This window comes from Micropterus dolomieu, linkage group LG16, assembly GCF_021292245.1.
Source record: "Micropterus dolomieu isolate WLL.071019.BEF.003 ecotype Adirondacks linkage group LG16, ASM2129224v1, whole genome shotgun sequence".
NCBI lineage: Eukaryota > Metazoa > Chordata > Actinopteri > Centrarchiformes > Centrarchidae > Micropterus > Micropterus dolomieu.
Genome location: NC_060165.1, coordinates 13820335 through 13845065, shown reverse-complemented (window position 1 = coordinate 13845065; position 24731 = coordinate 13820335). Strand labels below are relative to the sequence as shown.

The 24731-nt window shown below is 39.8% G+C and overlaps 1 protein-coding gene and 2 long non-coding RNA genes across 4 annotated transcripts in view; 1 reads left to right on the top strand and 2 right to left on the bottom strand.

Annotated features, from left to right (window-relative positions):
- Nucleotides 1-24731, top strand: part of cacna2d4a (calcium channel, voltage-dependent, alpha 2/delta subunit 4a) — a 91454-nt gene that overhangs the window by 3440 nt on the left and 63283 nt on the right. Inside the window, exons 2-26 of one of the 2 annotated variants that reach the window (XM_046072465.1) lie at nt 1740-1821; nt 4694-4810; nt 5021-5080; nt 5392-5554; nt 5664-5795; nt 6268-6328; nt 7519-7669; nt 8408-8482; nt 9296-9385; nt 9497-9610; nt 9759-9837; nt 10839-10972; nt 12748-12825; nt 12941-13021; nt 13195-13269; nt 13448-13534; nt 13679-13750; nt 14012-14073; nt 14358-14425; nt 14511-14556; nt 14705-14802; nt 15256-15349; nt 15520-15612; nt 16389-16516; nt 18628-18693. In XM_046072465.1, the coding sequence (XP_045928421.1) occupies nt 1740-1821; nt 4694-4810; nt 5021-5080; nt 5392-5554; nt 5664-5795; nt 6268-6328; nt 7519-7669; nt 8408-8482; nt 9296-9385; nt 9497-9610; nt 9759-9837; nt 10839-10972; nt 12748-12825; nt 12941-13021; nt 13195-13269; nt 13448-13534; nt 13679-13750; nt 14012-14073; nt 14358-14425; nt 14511-14556; nt 14705-14802; nt 15256-15349; nt 15520-15612; nt 16389-16516; nt 18628-18693 (2306 nt within the window). Of the gene's footprint in view, nt 1-1739; nt 1822-4693; nt 4811-5020; nt 5081-5391; nt 5555-5663; nt 5796-6267; nt 6329-7518; nt 7670-8407; nt 8483-9295; nt 9386-9496; nt 9611-9758; nt 9838-10838; nt 10973-12747; nt 12826-12940; nt 13022-13194; nt 13270-13447; nt 13535-13678; nt 13751-14011; nt 14074-14357; nt 14426-14510; nt 14557-14704; nt 14803-15255; nt 15350-15519; nt 15613-16388; nt 16517-18624; nt 18694-24731 lie in introns of both variants that reach the window. The other variant, XM_046072464.1, reaches the window with a different exon arrangement.
- Nucleotides 12517-17654, bottom strand: LOC123985105. Its single transcript, XR_006828603.1, has 3 exons — nt 17606-17654; nt 15444-15565; nt 12517-12799 (listed from the first exon to the last, which is right to left on the bottom strand). It is a non-coding gene; the product is annotated as an uncharacterized LOC123985105 (long non-coding RNA).
- LOC123985104 lies at nt 19135-19809 on the bottom strand. The gene is made up of 2 exons (XR_006828602.1): nt 19456-19809; nt 19135-19309 (listed from the first exon to the last, which is right to left on the bottom strand). It is a non-coding gene; the product is annotated as an uncharacterized LOC123985104 (long non-coding RNA).

Below are 24731 nucleotides of genomic sequence, written 5' to 3'. Positions count from 1 at the left end.
CTTGTGTTTAGATCACTTTAAGAATGTCATAAGGTCTCATCTTCTTTTGGAAAAGATAATAGCAGAAAGCAAAAATAAATTGGATGAATATAATAATAAATGGAATAATATTCTATGTGTATTATAATTAATTATATGAAATCTTGTATTTTTTTTCCCTATCTTTCTCATATTTATTCTTCTGTCGTAATATATTTTGTAAAAGTGTTAAAACCTTTTTTTTTTTTTTTTCTCATGTATGTTCTGGGGTATGAATGTGAGCATAAATGTATAAGCATGTAGAGTTTCTGTAGATTTTGGTCTGTAAATTATATTTCTTATTAAATAAATAAAAAAAAATAATTAAAAAAAAAAAATAAAAAAAATAAAAAATAATAAGACATCAACCGCAGTGACACATTTTTAAAGCAACAACTGAAATGAGGAACTTTTTCTGACTGTGTAACACCCCTATAAAAGGCTGTGTTTCCCTTGCAGTGAGATTCGAAAATTAGATTTTGTCATTTTTCAACTAGGCAAACAAAATAATAACTTTCTTGGTGAGTAAAAAGAATCATGTTTTACAGTGAGCAGTTTTTGCCCTTGCAGGTATAGAGAATTACTGTGTTGTATTTGTATTCACAGTTGACCTTTGGCCTGTCTAAGGCTCTGTCATTATCTGACCTTGCTTGGCTTGTACAGTGGTGCAGTTTTTTAATCATCAAACAAAGAATCAGTTTCTCATTTTTCTGTCAAAACATTTTCTTGATACCACCTTAAAACAGTTACAGCAATCTCACTAATTTCAAGGCAACAGTCAAGACAGCATTTGATAGCCCTGAACAACTGAAAAATATTTACAGTCTGTTTAATTGCTCATTGTCAATCCTCACACTTTAGAATAAACCCACACTCACATTTCAGATTAAACATATCAACAAGTCAACAAATTCTCAGCCACTTTTCAGTACTGAGGCTGGCAGGCTAGCCGTGAGTCAACCCTGACCGCTAACTAGCAGCGAGCTGGTTGACTCCCCATAGGTTGAGCCATCTGTCTACTCTGTAACCTCTATTACCTTACCTCAGCTGCATTCACATGGAGAATTTGTGGAATTGCTGCATGTTAACGGCATGATCTGGAAGACTGTCAGCTTTTACTGTCACCTTAAAAGTAATCTGTTTTAATCTGTTATTGGTGAATGCAGGGCAGCCTCTTAACATGCTTGGCTGCATACTTTCTTAGTGACCTTCAATACAGATGGTCTTATTAGCCCTTGTATTTTTCCCGCAAGCTAGAAGAGAAAACATTTGGACAGAGGATTAGTTTGAAACATGCCTTGTCTTATTCGCAAATTGGCTGTTCAGCTTTTCTCAAAGCATTATTTTCTGAATCAACACAGTAATTTGTGTAAAACAGAAAGGCGACATAACATATCCATAAAGTTTATTTGCCAAAATGTCAGTAATTTAATCAATACCTCTTTATAATAAGCAACCCTTAAGGGTTTAGAAGTTGTAACTAATAGCTTTATTAATTGTTAAGAAATCATACAGTAATGTTTTATAAATCCATCCTAAGCAATTGATAAGACCATCTTTTGAGTTGCCTTACCGCTTCCTCTACAGAAAAGGGCTTAATTTAATGAATTACCAGAATTGATTGTTTGTTGTATGTGATTGTATTACTACCAAATAGAAACCTGGAAAATATGAGAGGGACAAACATCTGATTAATTTAATTGTGTTTTCTCTGTGTCCAGGGTGCAGCAGTGGGCTGTATCCTTTGGCAAAGAGATAGCTGCCCTGTCCGCCAGATACTCTGGAGCTAAACTGCTGCAGAAGGTAAGAGACCACACACATAAACACATTAACAAATGAAGACACATGCAAATACACACACATGCTGTTAGACAGACACATGAATTTGAACATACCAAGAACAGATGCAGACACGCACACACACAAAATTCAAATGTTTTCCAAGACATCTCAAATTCATGTGTTTTGAGGTGAATTAAAATGTACAACTTACAATAATGATTTAGAGTTTGTACGCTGGCAAATAGAAAGGGTGAAGACAAGGAGTGAAATCTAAGACACAATTGTAAATAAAGAGCCATCAATAAACTTTACAGTAATAGAGACAGTTGGATGTAGAACTCATGACATCATCACATTGGACTGAGATATATGACTCTCTGACTGGCATACAGTTGTTGTACAACATCTGCACATGTCCCAGAGACCAATGTGATGACACACTTAATTCTAAAGCACATAAATACACTAACACACTAACACACGTGTTATACAGCATGACTTTTAAAACGGCTTTACCAGTACAAACAGGAAAATGTCCTGCTGATATACTGTAGCCATATGAACTAAATTGAATGTGACTGAACTGTGTTAATTTTTGTGTGACTTACCTTAGAGATTCAATAAAAGCTTATATTTCTGTGTGTGTGTGTGTGTGTGTGTGTGTGTGTGTGTGTTCTAGTAATTAGGCTGGGCAGTCTCCCTGTGCCTGTGCCACCCTGTAGAATCCCTAGCAGGCCCATTCACCATCTGCCACACACACAAACTGTGTGTTCACAGATACATGCACTTACTCCCTCTACAGCATATACATCTTTCCTTATGGTTTACCATGCAATGTTCTAATGTACAGTACAAAACGTCCACTGATCTAGCTGCACAAATAGCTAACTTCCACAGATTTCTTCCAAAACAAGCAGAGCACTGTGTGTTTGTTGTTTGTGTCTGTATTGTATGCTGGATTAACCTCAGATAACCTGAATGATAAGTTGGAAGAAACAATAGTAAGCACCACACAGGATTTAAACTACTGACTAACTTGATCCAGCTCAGACATCACAGTAAAAGTGATGGCCTAGGAGTTGCAGTTGTCATTGTAGTGGCAGTAAAAGTAGTTGCTGTAGTAACATTATCAGTAATAGCTCTATTTATATATTATATAGGTACATTTCTCCTAGTTCCACACTTTATCTTTTTATTTAGTCAGTGATGTGTGAAAAGCACCCAGTGCAGTATTTTATTCTCTGCAACAAGAAGCCATTAATCACCGACCTCTGTCTAATCGATGGCTTTCTCGTTATCTGTGGAACATTTACTGACTCTGTCTTCTTGCCTAAGTAAGCTGAATAGTATATTGAGTGTTTGACGATGATAAAAAAATTGTTGGAGCTTTACTTTTGTTGGAAAGGTTTTTTTTTATGGTTATTTGCAGAAGCCTCTAAGAGAGCTCTTTATCATCATTTTCTTCTTTTATATCTGTTTGTCTCTCTTATCTGTCCAATTCAGGCTTTATCTCCCCTGTAGAGGAAATTGAAAAGCATCATCTGTGAGAGGGGATATTTAATTAATTTCTTACTTTGAATCACAAATTGGGCATTTAGGATCATTTCCTCCCAGTTTTCTAAGTTGTCAGACTTTATTTTTAGGTCAACAGGCTCACCCAATTTGTAACCGACATGCTAAAGTCCCATTGATGACCCTATTTCCTCGACAGATTTTGATAACCTGTAGTATTAAGGGAGGGTATTTATCTTACTGAAGGTAATAGAAAATGAATCCATCACCAAAATAAACATTTACCGGAAATCTGTCATCACAATGGATGCTTTTATCATCAGCACAGGAAATTAACCTTTAAGTCCACAGGCAGCAACAGCATGGGATCCCTTAGATTACATTGCTGTAGCTGCTTTAATTCAATAGCATGGTGAACAAACCGACCAGCCTCTGGCAGCTAGAAACATACATTTAGTTAAATCACTTACACGAGATTGATTAAGTAATCTCTGTGTTTACAAATTGTAAAAACTAAGTGGGTTTCCATTTCCCTGAGACCTGGTATGTTCAGTGTGACTTAGGAACAAACATGATGTGTTGATGATTTCATTCTGAACTATTTCTTTGCAAGTACATTGGCGATTTTGCACTGCCCAAGTTGATTTTACTGAAAGTGATCCTAGATGGCCACAGAGTAATATGTTGAAGTTTTGGTTATTTACTGGAGAAACACAAGATAGGAAAAAAAGAAAATAAGAATGATCTCTTAAACCTCATTGAAAGAGTTAGTAGGTCATTATTAACATGTAGTATTATTGTATTGTTGTACAATGTCTTTGCATCAATAAGCCTTCTTAAATTTAGGTTTGTACATTTATTTAATTGTTGATTCATCATTTTGACAAAACCGTTGTAACCGGTGCCTACAAAGACAAATGTCAATATGATGATCTCTGAATTTCATGAAAGTCAACTTTAATGAAGTGAATATAAGTGAATTGTAAACCCAACCATCTTACAGCGCAATACAGCCATTAAAACATGCACAGATGTCAGTCAGGAGGCGCAGTGTGCAGTAGAGGGTTTTTTTTGTGGCATCACGCTGTCATATAGCAGATTAGAGAAAGATTCTGGGGAGGGGATGAGGTCAGGGCTTGACCCCCATCTGTATTACAAACTCTGGAACACAACAACAACTCTGTGTGTGTGTGTGTGTGTGTGTGTGTGTGTGTGTGTGTGTGTGTGTGTGTGTGTGTGTGTGTGTGTGTGTGTGTGTGTGTGTGTGTGTGTGTTGGTTTCATTGACTCAAGGAGCTGACAGTACACTTTTGGTTGCAGGATGCTGATCAGTACTTTAAAAAAACCTTGTTACTAATAAGCCAACTGTGTCTGTTTTGAAGAAATACAAGGATATCGAGGGTGTGGTGAAGATGGTGGAGGTAGACGGAGAGGAGCTAGTGAAAAAGTTTGCTGAGGAGATGGAGGAGATGCTTGGGAGGAAGATGAAATCTGTGAAGGTAATATTGATACATTCTCTGACAGCAAACAAATACTTAAGTTAACTCTGACCAATTGGACTCCAGCTCTTGTGCAGAGATTGTCCTTCAAAAATTTTTGCAGATTTAATATAAGCATTAGGTTTAGTAATAATGGACTTTATCATTTTTCCTACATGGGAAATTATATTGGCAGAGTATGTATCCTACAGCTGCTGTATTTTATCACAGAGGCTGGCAGAAGCAGCAGAGGATGCTGACTTTTACCATGAGTACAACGAAACGATGCAGGTGTGTGACAATATCCTTCAATATAAGAACATTCACCTCTGTGCAGTTTGTGACTACAGTATGTAACCACAGATGTATACCCCAAATATTCTATTCTTTATTGATACTCCTTCTTCAGTGGTATTTGGTGGTGTCTACAGTACCATACTATCTGACTATCATTGCCATAACTGCATTAAAGCTTATTTTGTCTTGTCACATATTTTGTCTTCTGTCACCTCATTGACATAATGTTCAACATAAGGGGTATTCATGGCAATATTTCACCATCCAATAATCTATAAGCTCATCGGCCTTTACTTTATATCTAGTTTGAATACTATAACTCAATGCTGATCAACACGGTGGATGAGGATGGGAATCCACTGCCGCTGGGAGGTGAATTCTTGCTGGAAGAAAATGAACACTTCAATAAAATTCCAGTCAACACACAACAGAGTAACATACAAGTCCCTACAAATGTCTACAACAGAGGTACAGAAGCCCAAACATACACGTACAGCCTGCATTCCCTTGCACATGCTGTATAATACATCTGATTGCCAGTAGAATATCAATATCTTCTTTCATTCTCTTTCTGTAGATCCAGATATTCTGAATGGAGCGTACATGTCCGAAGCTCTGAATGAAGTTTTTGTTGATAACTTCCAGAAAGATCCAACTCTCACCTGGCAGTATTTTGGCAGCTCCACTGGCTTCTTCAGGCTGTACCCAGGTGCGCACACATCGGGGTCTCATAGGATTCATGCATGCTTCCCCAAATCTCAGTATGTTCAGTGGCACGGTGTTAAGACAACATGAGCCGAGCTGAAGATAAACATTCAGCTGTGCAAGCCGAACAGTGTACTTACACCGCAACTGACGATGCAGGAAACTGTCTATCAACCGTGATGAGTCAGTCTCATCTACAATATGGCTGCTGGTGAATTCTCTCCTGCGTGGGTGTGTATGTGTTTCCGTGAGAGAGGAGTAATTAGCGGAGGATTTGTGACACAGCTTGTTTTACTCATCTGCTACCTCATCCATCTCTCCCTCATTTGACAATTTGTCACTATCCATCCATGCATCCATTTGTTCGTCCGTCTATGGCTCCGTCCTGCCAACTAGTCAGCCAGGCAGCAGTTCTCAATCTGAGTGTCAGCTTTTGCTAAATCTCTCTATCTTTCTCTCTCTCTCTCTTTGTTTAGGGATCCAATGGATTCCAGATGAAAATGGTGTGGTCACATTTGATTGCAGAAACAGAAACTGGTAAGGCGATATTGCCCATATCAGCAACTACTTGGCCAATTGGGCAGGTTAAATCAACCCCAGAGGCAGTCAATGAGAAAAGTCTTTCTGACTAGCTGTTCAGTCCCCTAAGCCTAATCAGTATCTTTACCCATTTAGTGAAATTTCTCCTTATTTATATGCCTCTAAGTGCAACTTTTAACAGAAGTAGTGAGGTGATGTGGTTCGACGCAAAGCAGTCAGCTTTTGTCGGTGTCAAGTCTTTGAGGTTACCTTGCTTTATCAGTGCCCTTACCAGTAGATTAAATTTACTGTATTGTCTAAGTTTATGTTCAATCAAACCAAAAAAGTAGATAGGGAATAGAGAGAGAGAACCATGGTATGACAGACGCACATAGCATTTGATCTGGCCTGAGTCAGGCAACTCTGCTGCAGCACAGTTGGAAATAAAGAGTAACAGATGTATGTGTTAGGGCTCTCATCACAAATCAGCTCTTCTCATCAACACTGGAAGTAGTTCTCTTAACTGCTAATGCAGCCCACAAATTTGGGTGCAATCTGTGTCAAAGACAACCGTAAGGAGAGCAATGACACAACACTTGCTTATACATCTGCAGCCATACAGCTTTTTACAAATAATGCTGCGGATGACTCAACAATAGGCCTTTTTCACAGCAGACATTTTGACACAATACCAGGACCCTGAAACTGAAGCAGCTAAATGGAATTCAGCCAGCATTCATTTTATTGTGTACACCTGGGCTTCCCCTGCTGTGAGTTGTGAAAAGGTCTTCTAGGTCACGCAGAATAAGATCTGGATTACTGTTCTAATCAGTTCCAATAAATCAAATGCCAGGAACTATATCTGGTCCTCAGACAGAACATACTGTATCCTTGAAGGCGGAAATGAGGGAGCATGACAGTGTGGCTCTGAAATTGGCGATCACAGTTGCTGTAGAGGAAATCCCATTGATGTTAATGAGCTTGGAAAATCAGGGGATCATGATAAGGAGATGAAGAGAAGCATGCACGGAAGAACAGAGGAACAAATAAAAGGATAAGGTTTGAACTCTGCCTGTTCTGTCTGACTGCTAGATTACTTATTACTTAAACAATGTACACTCAATTCTGTTCATGTCTGAGTGTTATTTGCTTGACATATTAAAGATAAAGCATTTACTGCCTATAAGCTCAACTAAGTCTCTTTCTAGGTATATTCAGGCAGCCACTTCTCCCAAAGATGTGGTAATAGTGGTGGATGTCAGTGGCAGTATGAAGGGCCTCAGAATGACCATAGCCAAACACACCATCAACACAATCCTGGACACACTGGGAGAAAATGATTTTGTTAACATCATAGCTGTAAGTACACACACGCAGTTACACAGAACACAGACACTTGTGAGCAGTCTAAGACTCACCAGAAGCAGAGTGTGTCTGAGTCTTAATAAGCATGACTTTGAGATTAACACAAAGACACAGAGATACAGGTACAGTATAGAGACTGGGGTAAATATATCAGTGGATATACACACATGCTAACAGGCACAAATTCACACATCAAACATTCAATTGAAACCAAGCATTTATTTTTATGTCAAAGCTACAAAATTCATTTTGTTTTTAGGTTTTTCAGGATTTTGGCCGTGTGTAGCCCTACAACTACAAATAGGTGTAATAAGCATGGTTTATCCTGGTATTACTGCGTGTGTAATCATGCGCCTGCTGCAAATCCGCTGCCCTTAAGCTGTTTTCACACAGAATCTACAGCTACGCTCCTTTCGATGGAGTGACCATGCCTCAAAATAAAAATCAGCACTACACTACTACTACACTTTATTTTAAAGTGAGATATGCTCAGTTGGAATAAACATTTCATATATTCACATTATTAACAGTTAATAGTTTCTGTGTTACACAATCAGATGCTGGTTGGAGTAAATACATAATGTAATACAGTTAAGTGATCTTGGGACATTTTTGCGGTAGTAAAAGTGCAATTACTCTTAATCATTACCTGTCATAAAAGTTAATCATGTTGTCTGTTCCTCATGCTGATCATTGATTATGTTGGGTTATATATTTGTTTTTTTTCTCCAGTACAGCGACTATGTTCGGTACGTGGAGCCCTGTTTCAAGGGCATGCTAGTACAAGCTGATCTGGATAACAGAGAGGTAACACACACAGAAGACACACACAGATACACACAAGCTCACAGCTAATTAATTCACTTAACCACTGCCAACATATTACTCATATGCTGTTATCTCAGTTATCCTCTAAAGACAAAGAATATGCTGTCATCACATCACAGTTGCTGGGTCCTTGTGATTGTGTGTGTGTACTATGTGTTGGATGTATGCCCTACTTTTACTCCCCTTCGCATCATCGCAGATCAGGTGAGGTCACTGGCCGCTGACAAAATTTTTGTTAGTCACATGGCCTGTCAGCAAGGGATTTGATTGGTTGAATGCCTAGAGAGTCGGGATGTAACAGAATGGGCTTACAGATGTTGGCTGTTGGCACTGTTACGCATAAGCCTGAACTCACGTTAGAACACACAAACATACACATTCACAGGAAGACAATCTTTTGTGGCTGTTATATAAGAGTTCCTACATTCCCAAAAAACAATTTAATTTATTTACTCACACTGTAGGTCAGAACAAGTTTGCCCAAATTGTAAAAGAAACCAATGTGTGTTCAGTTTTGTCAAATATTGGCCAGGTGACCTGAGGTGCAAATCTCTGTTTTAAGAAAAGGAACACCAGCCATTCGTCATAGTGCTAAGTGGCTAAATAGTGTTGGCTAGTGTGCATGTTGATTAATCCTGATTACCTCATGGTGCTGTAGTGACTTTGCCATAATTGGTCTGTGTGCCAGGGAGCCGGGGATAATCCCTCCTCTACACTCTTTCATTCCCTCATGAACTCTCCATGGCTTAGTGACAATGTCAATATGTTTATTTGTTGTGTGTCTCTCTGCAGCATTTCAAGCTTTTGGTTGAAGAGCTTCATGTCAAAGGAGAGGGCAAAGTGAAACATGCAATGAAAGAATCCTTCAAGATCCTCAACGAGGTGTGTGCCTCTTTGCAACAACCACAGCACACAAATTCAACAGGTCTGCAACATTTGATTTCTTGAGTACACATTTCCAAGACCAAGTACATTGTGTGTGTGCATATTTAGGCTGCAGCGCAGGGCCAGGGCAGCCTGTGTAACCAGGCCATCATGCTGATAACAGACGGAGCCATGGAGGACTTCCAGGATGTTTTTGAAGAGTTCAACTGGCCAGAAAGACGGGTATGACGCACAAATACAACAAGTGCAAGCACTAGTGAAATGTACTGTAAGCACACATACAAATAGCATTGATGGTATTAATATAAAGCTGAAATAACAAATGAGTGGGGTTTCTCAAATATCACCATATTCTTTATTAACTCTCCAGGTTCGTGTGTTCACCTATCTTATTGGACGGGAGATGACATTTGCTGAAAATGTTAAATGGATTGCCTGCAACAATAAGGGTAAAAACCCGATGAGGATGAATAATTAGCCTGAAGGTCAAAAAAATGTCTGTAGGTTTTGCCACAAAATCTGGGATACAAAGTTTGGGTAATTTCAGCAACAAGCAATCACATAACTAACAAACAATAGCATATTGTTTTTAGCAAGAAAGGAGATCTGTTAGCCCTTGTTGGTGTTCCCAGGTGCTACTGAAGGGGACTGGGTATCAGGTGCTGCCCTCTTGTGAATTACATGGGGTCATGCAATAGCTCAAACCTAAAAATAATCGCTTTATACTGCTCTGAACACATCAAAAAACCCTGACTAAATACCTGATTATCACAACGGATACACTGTAAACACATCTCTGGCCAAATATCATATCTGTGTATGTGTGTGTGTGTAATGGGTAACAGGTGCACTCCCTTCTGTTGCATACACTGGCAGTTGCTTCTGCCAACAACAAAATATCTGTCATAAACAGATAGCTAATGGTTACATTCCTACTATAAAACTTCTATATACACTTTCAGTTTTAGTTGAGAAAGCAGGTATACTTAATAATATTCACAGTAGCACTCTTGGGGAGACGTTACAGAAGGAAAAAAGGCTGCAAGCATTCACATATTCATACCTGGCAGTGCTTCAGTAGCCTGTTGTCACTGAGCAGCTTCACTGCAGGTATCCCATTGACGTCATTTCTCCCACTTGTAGAAATGCCATAAACCTTAGACTAAGCCAAGCTTTAAAAGCAAAGTCAAAAGCATATTTGCATTGATGGGAGATTCAAGCTGTTTTTTCATTAAAAACAGCTTAGTGCTTTTTGGGAATACAAGGTCTCTGAAGTCAGATAAATTAGTTTGCTGCTCTAAATGTAATACCTAAAAGCCAGATGCAGAAAGATAAAAACTATATGGTGAACATTTTCTATGCTAAAATGTATGGTTCCTAGTTTTTCCATCTCAGTACAGTAATTTGTGATATATGGGATGTGTGTGTAAATGTATTTTGTGTCCTGCAGGTTATTACACACATGTCTCCACACTGGCTGACGTCCAGGAAAACGTTATGGAGTACCTCCATGTTCTCAGCCGGCCAATGGTCATCAACCACGATCATGACATCATTTGGACTGAGGCCTATATGGACACTGTGGTCAGTTTGCTTCTCTTATTATTAGTGTGCTTGCTGTGCAATTCACACTATTATCTTGCATTAAAATTATCTGTCATGTGTAATCAAAATGTCAGACTCATTAAGGATGCCTGTGCTATTATTTTTGGCAATGATCCATTCACATATCCATTTTATTCTGGATTGGCAACAGAGATAAACTTTTTTTGCAGTCTATCTGTCTCTCTTTATGAAAACATTTAAACCAGTCTATTCATCTCTGTGCCTCTTTCCGTGGAGCTGAAATATTCAAGACCCCTCCATCCAGTTAATCCCAGACACCAATACAATCTCCTATTCAGAACACAGAATACTACAGCCACCACCAAGTACTGCATACTAACAACAGAGATCACCTAAGCAATGATCTGAAAACTACTGTAACTACTCCAAGGAAGGTTAAAATCAAGGGCAAGTGGTCCTTGATTTTAATCTTCCTTAAATAACTAAGACCTGACCACCTTATAACCTACACTGAAAAACATGCCAGACCATTGAGACCATAACAATCACCCATGCAAACTACACAAACACTGAAAAAGTAGCATCCACTGTTGGGCAAGATTCTTGTAGAAATGAATAAATTATTTACGTATTACTCACTGAAAAAAGTCATTACATTACTTTAACTGTAATGGCAAGCATCATCCTCCACTTCCTGGCAGTAGCTAAGCTTCCAACCCCTGCAACATCCCTGAAATTACCAAAGGATTAATAACTGTAAGGTCATAACTGAATTTTAATAAACTAAAAAAAACTGTAACTGTAACACCTTACTTAGTGGTGCTCTATTAGCCATGGTTATAGCATCTAACCAGCAATGCTCATTTAGCAACACACCAGCAAAAATCCACTCCAAGACAGTTTTGCTCAAGCAGAAATTTTCTAAATAATTCATATTTTTCCTTTTCTAGTGCAGCTGTTGTTTTCTTACCACTGCCTGCTTATTTCGGTTTCATCCTTTATTTCATTATCTCTTTTCATCTGTACCATATGTGGCATGTATTTTCACTGCCTTTTCATGTCTGTTGTCTTTCCTCCCCTTCATATCCACCTTCAGTTCCCCAGCACACAAGAGGTAATCATACTACTGTAACATTAGAGCTTTAAGTTTACTTACTATACTCCTTTTTTTTTTTAGGAATGTTACCGATTTAAAATACAGAATATAGTATCTGTAACGGCTTGCTTAGCCTTTTGTTCATAGTCAATAGCTCAAAGTTTGTAGTTTCGAGTAGTTTCTAGTTAATCTAACTTTCCACCATTGCTTCAAGTGCTTAAGTTATCTTAGCTCATCCTCTTGTAAGCTAGCAGGGTAATTCCTATGAGCTAGCCTAGCTTAAAAGTTTTTAACCTGAAACTGGAGGTTAACATGCTGGTTTTACTACTTAGCTTTCAATTTTATTTAATAATTTTGAAACTTCACTACTTTACTCTTTACTTAACTAATTTTACAGGCGCATATCGTTTTCAAACTTGAGTGAACATCTTAGCTTCTCTTTCCTATCCCTTTGTAAGATGTTAGCATTACATTAGCTTAGTTAATGTTCTCAAGTTTAGACAGTTTATTTCAGGAAGTCTTCCAATTTATCTTCATTTCATTTCATTCTCCACCAGTGGTCAACAACAACAATGAGTTCTACAAACTTCATTTAACTTAAACTTACAGTTGTTTTCTCATAACATAGCAAACAAATTAAGCTAGTCAACTAAAACAATGTGGAGAAAGTCATTGTGGCTGATTTTGTGTACCACAGCTGTTCAACAGTCAGTCCCAAAGCCTGCTCCTGATGACCTCGGTAGCCATGCCTGTATTCAGCAAGAAGAAAGAGACTGTAAGTATTAATTTAAATCACAATTAAAACCATTACCCTCAACAGACATCATTTGAAATTGTACATTTATCATACAGTCTATGGTATTTATGTATCTGCTGTGTGTTTTCTGTAGTTGTCTCATGGGATTCTGCTGGGAGTGGTAGGAACTGATGTGGCCTTGAAAGAACTGATGAGATTAGCACCGAGATACAAGGTAAATGCAATATGCTGTGTCTTGAATAAGGATGGAATACTGTATACATACTTTGTCTTCTCTGAGACAGCCAGTAACATTGGATTCATAAGGTTAATTATCCACATGTTAAGATCTGTGTTGATGCCCTATAATGTAGTGTGCTGTGTCCTTATCTCTTTACGTCTCTTCAGCTGGGTGTCCACGGTTATGCATTCCTCATCACTAACAACGGCTATATCCTATCTCATCCTGACCTACGACCTCTGGTACAGACAAAGATCGTATTTTACAGTGAACTATCGCAGCTGAGAAAGTGTTGAAACTTTACAACTCTGCTTGACAGTTTTATTGTAATTAGCTTACCATAATAAAATGGAATGGGATTTTTTTTTTACTGTTTGTTGTTTGTATGTTTGTGTGTGTGTGTGTGTGTGTGTGTGACAGTATAAGGAGGGGAAGAAGCTAAAGCCAAAACCCAACTATAACAGTGTTGATCTGTCAGAGGTGGAATGGGAAGACACTGAGGAGAAAGTGAGTACCACACACTCACATTTCTGTCATTTTAAAGTCCCGTGTTTTCTCTTTTCAGTGTCAGTGTGAGTTGTGTTGTATAGGATCCACAACATGGTATGATGAAACAAGTGAAGTGCTGATTATGAGGTGTCTTTGTTTCAGCTGAGGACAGCCATGATTAAGGGAGAAACTGGAACAATGTCTTTAGATGTGAGAACTTCAGTGGATAAAGGGGTGAGCACTTTTTGGTTTTGTGAGTGTGTCTGTGTGTCAAGGAAACACAAGGAGCCGTCTTAAGTATTATATCAGAGAATAGATTTTTGTCTCTTTCTTCCTGTGGTGGTTTCTTTTCTTGTATTAGTAATAGTTTTAATTCCTTGTTTTACTAGTAATTTACTAGTTTTAAATTTGTATTTTTTATCTTATAAGTACAAGCTTTATTTCCTTCCCTCTGCGAGTTTTTATAAACTCTGTCCCTCTCACTGTCTCGCACAGAGGAGAGTGATGTTCCTGAAGAATGATTACTACTACACCATCATCAATGAGACACCCTTTAGGTTTGTCTGATCACTTTCAGCTTAAGAGAGGCTTACTAAAAGTGTCAGATTTTAAAATGTGACATCCACCATATCCAACATAATAACATCTCTACCTGTATAAAATTATTAATAGCAGAAACATAACATCTATCTAAGTGATATCTCCTCTAACATAATATTCTCTCTAGCCTACACTTTTGCTCTAGGACAACAAATGATAATTGTTGTTAAAAACCTATATATATATATATATATATATATATAATAGAAAGTAAAATAACAGTCTTTTCTGTGTTTGACAGTCTGGGTATAGTGTTGACTAGGGGATATGGAGGGTATATCTTCATCGGAAACGTCTCTATTGAGGAGGGTAAGTCTTTTTCTTCTGTCGTAGTTTCTTTCTATTTATGTCTGCCTTCCTTACACTCTATCTTATCTTGTCTTTTTTGCTTCAGGTCTCCATGACTTATTGGCTCCAGACCTAACCATAGCCAACGAATGGTGAGTATGCCATAACCTATGGCCATAACTAGCAAAACATAGACGTTATGAGACTCCCACCAGTATTAAGTGCTTGTAGCTCTTCATATAAATATGACTACATGCCATTTTTTTAGATGTATTTTTGTGTGTGTGTGGGTGCTTGTAGGACCTACTGCGAGACAGACATTGACCCGACCCATCGTAAGCTGAGCCAGCTGCAGGCTGTGGTGCTGTACCTCACTGGTAAAGAACCAGATCTGGAATGTAAGTGTAACTTTATTTTGTGAAAAATAAATCACACTTTAACCCTGCAACTCACCAGCAAGTGGATGCTATGTAATTATATACACAAGAAATCCAGAACACACGCACAACCCGCAACAGTCTTTTGAGAGAACTTATATTTAAATCCCAAAATCAAGAATTGTTGCCAAACTCAGCCAACATTTTAATAAAATTATTTTTGAAGTGTAAGTTGTGATTGTGAAAGTTGTAGTGTAAATAGTGCCCTGAAAGTAAAAATAAGATTATTTGCCTACACATAAATTACAGATTAAGGTACAAAAGACATTGGGATACACAGTCTTGTGATCTTTGAGACTGTTGGCTGCTTTTTTTGCAAAACAATAATTATCTGTCTTTTTTTTTCTCCTATGCCTTAGTCATTCATTACCATTTCTGTTAGATTTGTTTATTTCCTTTGGTCTGTCTTTACAGGTGATATGCTGTTGTTGCAGCAAACTCTATTTGATGCTGTGGTCACGGCTCCTATGGAAGCCTACTGGACAGCCCTCATGCTCAACACATCTGGGTGAACATTAACACACATGCACACCCACAATTATCTTTTAATTAAGACATGGACTTTTTACATGATTACTCATTCTGTTGTTAGAACTATTTACCATGTCCTTCTTTATCTGCTGCACTGCCATCTTTTTCTGTCTCCATTTTCTCTCTCTCTCTTTCTCTCTTTGTCAGTATGGATGAGGGGGTTGAAACAGCGTTCTTGGGAACCCGTTCAGGCCTGTTGAGATTCCAGAGATACACTGGTATTGAGAAAAGAACTGCCAAGTGAGTAGAGAAAAACAGTAATTTTTTAAATATCATCAGATCCAATTAGTCATACCATTATGTGCACAACCAAACAGTTAAAAACTGGGATTTAAAGTAAGTGCTTAAACTGAGATTTAAATTGAAGCTGAAATTACAGTCAGGTGAGAGTTTGCCCTCTGGTGGTCAAATAAAAAGATTTTGGGGGGGATATTTTTTTTTGTAAATAATCCCAGTGATAGTCTACTCCAGATATCCTTATATGCAACTGATTAAAATGATAACATTCAAAAACAATTAACGCTGACAACATAAACATGCATACAGTACAGTATGTATGGTATATTTGGGTTGTGACTACATGCAGACATCCAACTGTTGAGATATAACACCTGCAAACACACAATAATGCTTAATTTATTTGAAAGATTTATTTAAATTTTTTTATTAACATCCTGTTTGGTGTGACTTTTATACATACACTTTATAAATAAATGAATGAACCTGTCTACCTTAAATTTAACTTTCTCCCTTCTTCACTCTTGATCACTCTTTGTATCCTCCTCCCCCTTTTTTTCCCCACTTAATCTCACTGCTTTTTTGCTGTTGTGTTTAAATCACATCCTTTTACTCCATATTATGATTTACTCACACTATGTTTTCTTGCCTTAACTATCCCTAAATCTGTTGTCCTCTTTATCCTGTCCCCCTTTTCCTTTTTCCTTTTTTGCTTTTGTAATACTTTTTAGGCGTTCGATAGTAGGTTTTTCTGTAAGTTTATTTTTGTCTCTCCCCAGGTCTTTCCTGACCTCAACAGACAAGGAGAATATGTTCACATTGGACCATTTCCCAGTGTGGTACCGCAGAGCAGCTGAGAACCCACCTGGAAAGTTTCTGTACTACATGCCCCAACAGGAGACTAGAGGTAGAGGACATACCTTAATTGAGCAAACACACACACAAAACACTTTTTGTGCTTTTTTTATTTCCAGTTTTCTCAGCCACATTCAGCAGGTTGAGCCAAAAATCTCTCTGTGACATTTCCTGCAGTCCACAGCTGCTCATTTCTGTTTACTTTGTATATTTATGTAGATTTCCTCCAATTAGAAAGTTTGAAAGAATAGTTGTTTTTTTTTATGCAAAATGCCCAAAAAGGGTCCATTCAGTCTTGATGAATATTCTGTTTATGCTTATTCTTCACCATAGTTCATATTCTGGGAATTTTGCTGTTGTGAAGAATATTCAGCAGCTACAGAGTGACAAAGTTAACGTCTTGTGTCATCATGTTTGTCACATCACATCATACTAACACTTAACTCCATCTTTCAGTCTAGTTGAGAGATGAAAGCTCGGCCCTTCTCTGCCTCTGGATTTAATTTTCTTATTTAGCGACTGGAATGAATTATGTTAATAAAATATTTTTTAAGTGCTTTAAGAAAAACATAAAGCCACAAAGTGCTAAAGGCAGCAACAAATGACTTTTGAATTTAATCTTCACTACCTCGTGCAGATTTTAATGTAATTTTATTGAAATACTGTACATTCAGTGAGTATTAGGCTGATAACACTGCCGATTCTCATGACAGAATAAAGGGAGTGTTTATATATCCACTTGTCCACTTACTTAAACTAACTATATATTGAATCATTTATACTCATATAAAAATATCTAGCATGCCAAATATCTGAAGGAGTGAAAGATAGTGAACGGTATAGGATGTTCACACTTCACATCACTAAGATGGTGATAAATGTTCATTGATATAATGAAACATTTTATCATACTACCATCCCTTGAAACATCATTTGCCATTAAAGTACGAATGTACAAAAATTTTCTTATATATGTTTTAGGTTAATTTAGAAATAGTTTGTTGTGTTCAGATATATTCAGGGACTATGAGGCTGACTATAGCGCCACCTTGAGTGCAGAGGAGGTGGAGCTCCAAGCGGAGGAGGGTTGGAGAAAACGAAGGGAGGCGGATGAGGAGGAGGAGGGTAGAGGAAAACTTACTTGTACTTGGCATGCCTCCTCTTTTTCTTCATCCTCACCCTGTTCTTCCTCACCCCTAATTTTCAAACCTGACGAGTGCTGTGGTCTCTGTTTTCCGTTTCTTCACCCTTCTCTTTAACAGTCTGTGCTGTCTTTGTCTTTTTGCTAGCTCTTGTTCTTCTTCTCTGTGTCATTCACCTCCTCCTCCTCTCCCACTGCACGAGCATGCAATCAAAGTATGGGAACCTCCTCTCCTCTCTTAGGGAGTCAGTAATGTTTCTGGTTCATTTGCATTGTGTGGAGTCAGTATGTCTTCTGTCCTCGATGAATTTTTGTTGAGAAATAAAAATCTGGTTTCATAGATTGTTTTGGGTGTACTACCTCTGTCATTCTGTTACTACATTCTGTTACAATATTCAGTCGCAAAAAAACCACAAAGAAATCCCATTCTTATCAAAATCAGAATTTTCTAAATACATGATTATCCTGGAGACATAGACCAGTTTTGTCTTAAAGGAGTGTAAATGAGAAATATAAATATATGACGAATGGAAACACATAGTACGCACACACACACACACGCACACGCACATGCACACACGTGTTATGAGTGAGTTATGAGTTAGTCTATTAGCTCTCATACTCTGTGTTACATAACGGTTAAACTGTTAATCTTGCTGGAATCTTTGGCTTGGTGACAGTTGGCATGAAGGCTGTGAATAGACACACAGAAGGTGAATGCATGACTTATTAAATATAACCTACTGAGTCTAAGTCAGTCTGTCACCCAACACATTTTAGTGTTCACAGACTTACAAATGATGCATTCAGTAAGTGAGAAAATAAATATATATATAATAAATATTTCTGTTCTGGCGCATACACTCAAGCATGTGTGGATGTTTGGAAGGAAGGAAGTATTTGTGTGTTTATGATCTCCTTGCATGCACCAACGTTTCCACATGCGTGTATTGATAAAGTACCTTAAATTCTTGCTAATTATGTATGTGTGTGTGTGTGTGTGTGTGTTGCTCTACCAGCAGGGAGGATAACAATTGCTACCACTGCTGTCACTGTTACGGTGGGCAAGAAAACCGCCATCGCTGGAGGTAGGATGACAATTTTTGTTCAGACACACACTCTCTTTGTCTGTCTTTAACACACATTTTATTCCATTGCATTTTATTCCAAGCATCTTCCGCCTATTCATTCTTAGCTCTTTCTCTGTCTGTCTTTTCTTGCCATTTCACATGGTAAAATTGTCGGTGACCCTTGAGCTTGCTGATTGGATGGTGATTGCTTGTAGCATCACCTTCTAGTCAACACTGGTATTGATGTCCTTATTTGTCAGAAACACTTGCCATGCTTATTGGTTGTGCTGTGGAATTCACTATAAGACAAACTAATAACAAACTTGCATCTTTGGTTGTTTTGTTGCAACAGATAACAAAAAGAGTTTCACTTGTTTACATCCGTAGTTTGTTATTCACTTTCACAAATAAATTCTGCTGTTGTACTGCATGGATTTTCCTCTGGATAAGATATCAGTATTTGAGGGTGATAAAAAGCATTTATTTGAGAAAACAATCTTACCACGAGGTCCATTTAAGGCTCGTGCAGACTACATGACTTTCAGCGTAGGCAGATCACAGTGCTGTTCAGACTACACAACTTGCCGTCTTGTGACGGGAGTTTTATAGTTCTTGTGGCGTTTACACTACATGACTGATTGTTATTATAAAGATACCAATTATAAAGACAAAGAATATGGGTGAAAGAATGGATTAGCACATGCAGGTACAAGGGATCATCTGTGCTACAGAGAGAGATGGAGGTGAGTAGAAAGTGTTTTGATGTGAAAAAGTAGCTACCTGCTCTGCCAGCTGCTTGCTCTCATTGGCTGGATGTGGATGTCAAGTCAGCCGACTCCTCCAGATATTTGGCATGCTAGATATCTGGCTGGCATCTGCAATGCGTCAGCAATGCGTCGAGGAGCCATTTTGATGCGTTATTAGTTGTTAGTAGTTCACTTTTAAGGACTGGTGACCGCAGATTGATTGCTGACGGTCGCCGAGCTCACTGGCCGGCAAATCTGGCTTAAAATCATGTTGTGTGAACTAGGCTTTAGTAGATGTTCCGGAGCTTTCAATTACATCATCTAATCTTCATAAGAATCAGAATCAGAATGAGCTTTATTGCCAAGTAGTGTTTTACACATACGAGGAATTTGCTGTGGTGATAAGGTGCTACATGTAGACAAACATGGACGAACATACAGTCGACATAAATAAATGTAGAAATATATAAATATGGAATAGAAGAACAACGTTGCAGATATATACATGTGCATTATTCTGGGTCTGTGCCGTGCAGAAGTAACGTAACGGAAGAGAATATTGTGTACAAATATATAAACTGACAACATAAAAATATACAACAACAAAGATCAACAATCAACAAGAAATATGTGCGACGTGCCAGGTCTGAGCCCGACACGAGATGAAACGGTATTTATGTGCAGAGACATTTGTATCGTTTGCAAGGGGGGAGTGTCAGTGGGGGACCCGGGTCTTGTTAATGAGGCTAGTTGCAGACGGGAAGAAACTGTTTTTGTGGCGATAGGTTTTGGTCCTGATGGACCGCAGCCTCCTGCCAGAGGGGAGAGTCTGAAACAGTTTCTGTCCGGTGTGGGAGGAGTCAGCTGCAATCTTTCTTGCTCGCCTCAGAGTGCTCGAGGAGTACAGGTCCAGAAGAGAAGGAAGATTGCAGCCAATCACCTTCTCTGCAGAGCGAGTGATACGCTGCAGACTGCCCTTGTCCCTGGCAGTGGCAGCAGCGTACCAGATGGTGATGGAGGAGGTGAGGATGGACTCAATGATGGCGGTGTAGAAGTGCACCATCATTGTCTTTGGCAGGTTGAACTTCTTCAGCTGCCGCAGGAAGTACATCCTCTGCTGGGCCTTCTTGGTGAGGGAGGTGATGTTCAGTTCCCACTTGAGGTCCTGGGAGACGATGGTGCCCAGGAAGCGGAAGGAGTCCACAGTGGTGACTGAGGAGTCACACAGGATGATGGAGGAGGGTGGGGCTGTGCTCTTTCTGAAGTCCACGACCATCTCCACTGTCTTCAAAGCGTTGAGTTCCAGACTGTTCTGGCTGCACCAGGTCACCAGATGGTCTCCCACCTGTAGGTGGACTCGTCCCCACCTGAGATGAGCCCAATGAGGGTGGTGTCGTCCGCAAACCTCAGGAGCTTGACAGACTGGTGACTGGAGGTGCAGCTGTTGGTGTACAGGGAGAAGAGAAGGGGGGAAAGAACGCAGCCTTGAGGGGAACCGGTGCTGATGGTCCTGGAGTCAGAGGCATGTGACGGGCCATGTTTACTGCATCATCTACAGACTTGTTGGCTCTATAGGCGAACTGCAGGTGGTCCAGGAGTGGGTCTGTGATTGATTTAAGGTGGGACAACACAAGGCGCTCAAAAGACTTCATAACCACAGAGGTCAGGGCGACGGGTCTGTAGTCGTTTAGTCCAGTGGTCCTTGGTTTCTTGGGGACAGGGATGATGTTGGAGGCTTTGAAGCAGGCTGGCAGTGAGGTGTTAAAAATATCTGTGAACACCAGAGACAGCTGATCAGCACAGTGCTTCAGGGTGGATGGGGAGACAGAGTCCGACCCAGCTGCTTTGCGGGGTTTCTGCCTCCTGAAAAGACTGTTGACTTCCTTTTCTGTGATGGAGAGAGGAGGGGAGGGGGTGGAGCTGGCCAGCTCTGAGGAGGGAGGGGAAGATGTGGTGGACTGAGGCTGAAGCTGAGCGAAGGAGTCACGGGGGATGGTGTCCGACTGACTCTCAAAGCGGCAGTAGAACTGGTTCAGCTCATTTGCCAGGCGAGAATCGTTTATGGAGTGGGGGACTTTGGGTTTATAATTTGTGATCTGTCTGAAACCCCTCCAGACAGAAGTGGCGTCGTTTGCAGAGAACTGGTTCTTTAGTCTCTCTGAGTACAGTCGTTTAGCTTCTCGTACCTCCCTGATAAATCTGTACTTTAATGCCCTGCACCCTGTCACCACTCCTAAATGCCTCCTCCTTTTCCAACCTTAGCTGTCTGAGTTTAACTGTGAACCAGGGTTTGTCATTGTTATAACTCACCGAGAACAATAACAAGGGAGTCTGGGTTTGTCTGCGTCCTCAACGTTGGCGTGCGGCGAGATGTAAACACCGACCAGAGTGAATGAAGCAAACTCACGTGGGGAGTAAAACGGTTTACAGTTAATGATAAGAAATTCCAGATCAGGAGAACAGTGCTGCCGAATCACTGTCAGTACACCAGCCATTGTTAATATAAAAACAGACACCTCCACCTTTTGTTTTGCCGGAGTTCTGTGTCCACTCTGTACAGTTGGAAGCCAGCCACCTGCAGCGCGGAGTCCGTTATCAGTTCACACAGCCACGTCTCCGTGAAGCACAGAACAGAAGATTAATAAAAGTTTCTGTTTTTCCCCACCAGAAGCTGAAGTTCGTCCAGTTTGTTGCACAGTGAGTGTACGTTGGAGAGAAATATTGCCGGTAGTGGTGTGCGGAGTCCTCGCCGGCAAAGACACACAAGTGACCCGGCTCTTTTCCCTCTCCTGCGGCACTTCACAGCGCAAACGACAGCGAGAGAGCCCTTCACCAAAATGTCCAATAATTCCACTGATGACGCAAGAAAAGTGGGAATTAAATCCGTTGGAGTTGTTCCCCTGATGTTCATGAGCTCCTCCCTGGTGAAAGAGGACTGGGAATCACAGCCGAAAATTTAATTAACACACAAAAACAAAACAAATCAAAGCGCACCTAACACCGAGGCAGCTAAACTCAGCACCATCTACATAAGCAGATAGTTTTCAAAATTAGAAATAGAATAGAAATTTGAACATCTACAATTCTGTGACAACTGGGCAACCTCCATCTGCTGCTACATGTAATATCATTGAAAGGTCCAGAACAGTTAATAAATGTTTTTTTTCAAGACCAAGGACAAGAATTAAAGCTGCAAGCAGCGTTGGGCGGGCCCTCGCTCTTGTAGCGCGTCGAGGTGTGAGCCGGCCGCGTTGCATATTCTGGAGCTCTGCCGGTGCGGCTGTGAATTTGCTACGCGGTTCCGACCCTGCATGAAGGTGTTACATGTCACTTCCTCTGTCCCCTATGTGGAGCTACATAGCACTTGGCGCTATGAATATAAATCGGTATTGGCGTGTAGATGTCTTCGGGGTGGGAGAGTTCTCAAGCACGTAAAGTTTTGTTCAGATGTGAGCATGTACACTGAAGTTACAACAACTTCCTGTGTCATGGCGAAGAGTTGATCTTTGACGCCACGCCACGGCCACAGCCACGCCCATCGACGAAAACTCACAGGTAGCACAACTTTTCATCGTCAATGCCTTTAGAAGGCACAGCAGAAATTTGAAGTCGATCGGATTAAATCCCTAGGAGGAGTTCGTTAAAGTATGGAGTGTGTAAATCATCCAAAAATATCCGTAAAATTCAAAATGGCCGACTTCCTGTTGGGTTTAGGGCATCGCTCCAAGAGGCTTTTTGGTACGTCTGGACATGATACATGTGCCACAGAAATTTCATACATGTAGGTCAAAGGTGCGGCGGGGGCTGCTTCGTTAAAGGTCACTTCCTGTTGCCAGCAGGTGGCGCTATGACTGTGGGTGAATGTGGGCATGTACATGTGTTCAGGGCGTGACTCTCATCCTACATGTATAGTTTGGTGCAGATGTGAGCATGTACACTGAAGTTACAACAACTTCCTGTGTCATGGCGAAGAGTTGATCTTTGACGCCACGCCACGGACACGCCCATTGACGAAAACTCACAGATAGCACAAATTTTCATCTTCAATGCCTTTAGAAGGCACAGCAGAAAGTTGAAACCGATCCAACTTAATCCCTAGGAGGAATTCGTTAAAGTATGGAGTGTGTAAATCATCCAAAAATGGCCTTAAAATTCAAAATGGCCGACTTCGTGTTGAGTTTAGGATATGGGTTCTTGAGGCTTTTTTGTGCGTCTGGACATGATACATGTCCCCAGAAAATTTCGTGCATGTAGGTTGAACGTGGACGAGGGGCAAATTTTCATTCAGTCATTTTGCCACGCCCATGCGCGAAACCCATAAAATCCGAAATTTTTCACCATTTCTGACATGTGTGCAAAATTTGGTGAGTTTTTGAGTATGTTTAGGCCCCCAAAATTGAGCTTACTTTGCAGAAAAAAATAAATAAAATAAAATAATCCTTACAGTTTCAATAGGGACCTCGCACGGTTCGTGCTCGGGCCCTAATAAACTTTGAATCATTTTCTGCTGTGGTTCACTGCTCAGCCGTTTCTTTTTACATATTTGCCAACATACACGTACACAGACATACCAATCTGTCTGTGATAACTGCCTGCTGATGTCTCACCCCACGTACATGCGATGCTTGGAGAGTGATTATGTTCGTGGCTTCTGTTTAAAGATGTTTCAGATAACTCCATAAGGAAAAGATAGTTTGTAGTCTCTGGCTTTGTTTCACTGCTTCCTGATGTGTGTGTGTTTTGTGCTGGTAAGCCCATCTGTGACTGACACACTCATCAGCCATAATTATCTGAGCAAGACCAGACTCTCTGAGTGTGCATCCTGAGAGCAAGTGTGTGTGTGTGTGTGTGTGTGTGTGTGTATACCTGCGTGCATCTGGTGTCTAATTACACTGACAGACAGACTGACACTCCATACACACTTAAACACACGCACAAAACCCATGCGCTTATCTGTATTTCACAGCTTTTGCAGAAATCATCTCAGATGTGAAACCAATCTGTTATATTTGGATTGGAAAACAGGGAGAGTAGGGAGAAGCAAAAAGAGTTCAAAATAGATGTGTTTCTGTCGCTCTCTTAATCTCAATGCCTCTCATTCACAGTTTTTATCTTATTTTCACCATTTTGCTTCATTCTTTCTCTCTGTCTGCTTGTTTAGAAACATTAACGTCACAGTATGTCAAATCCAGAGCTCTGCTACTGTACCTATTGTAAATTCTCAGGAGCATAGAAACCATGATTATTAGGCCTGCATCTAAAAACAGCATAGAAAGTAAGGGAATTAAGAAAATAAAAAGACACAAAGAC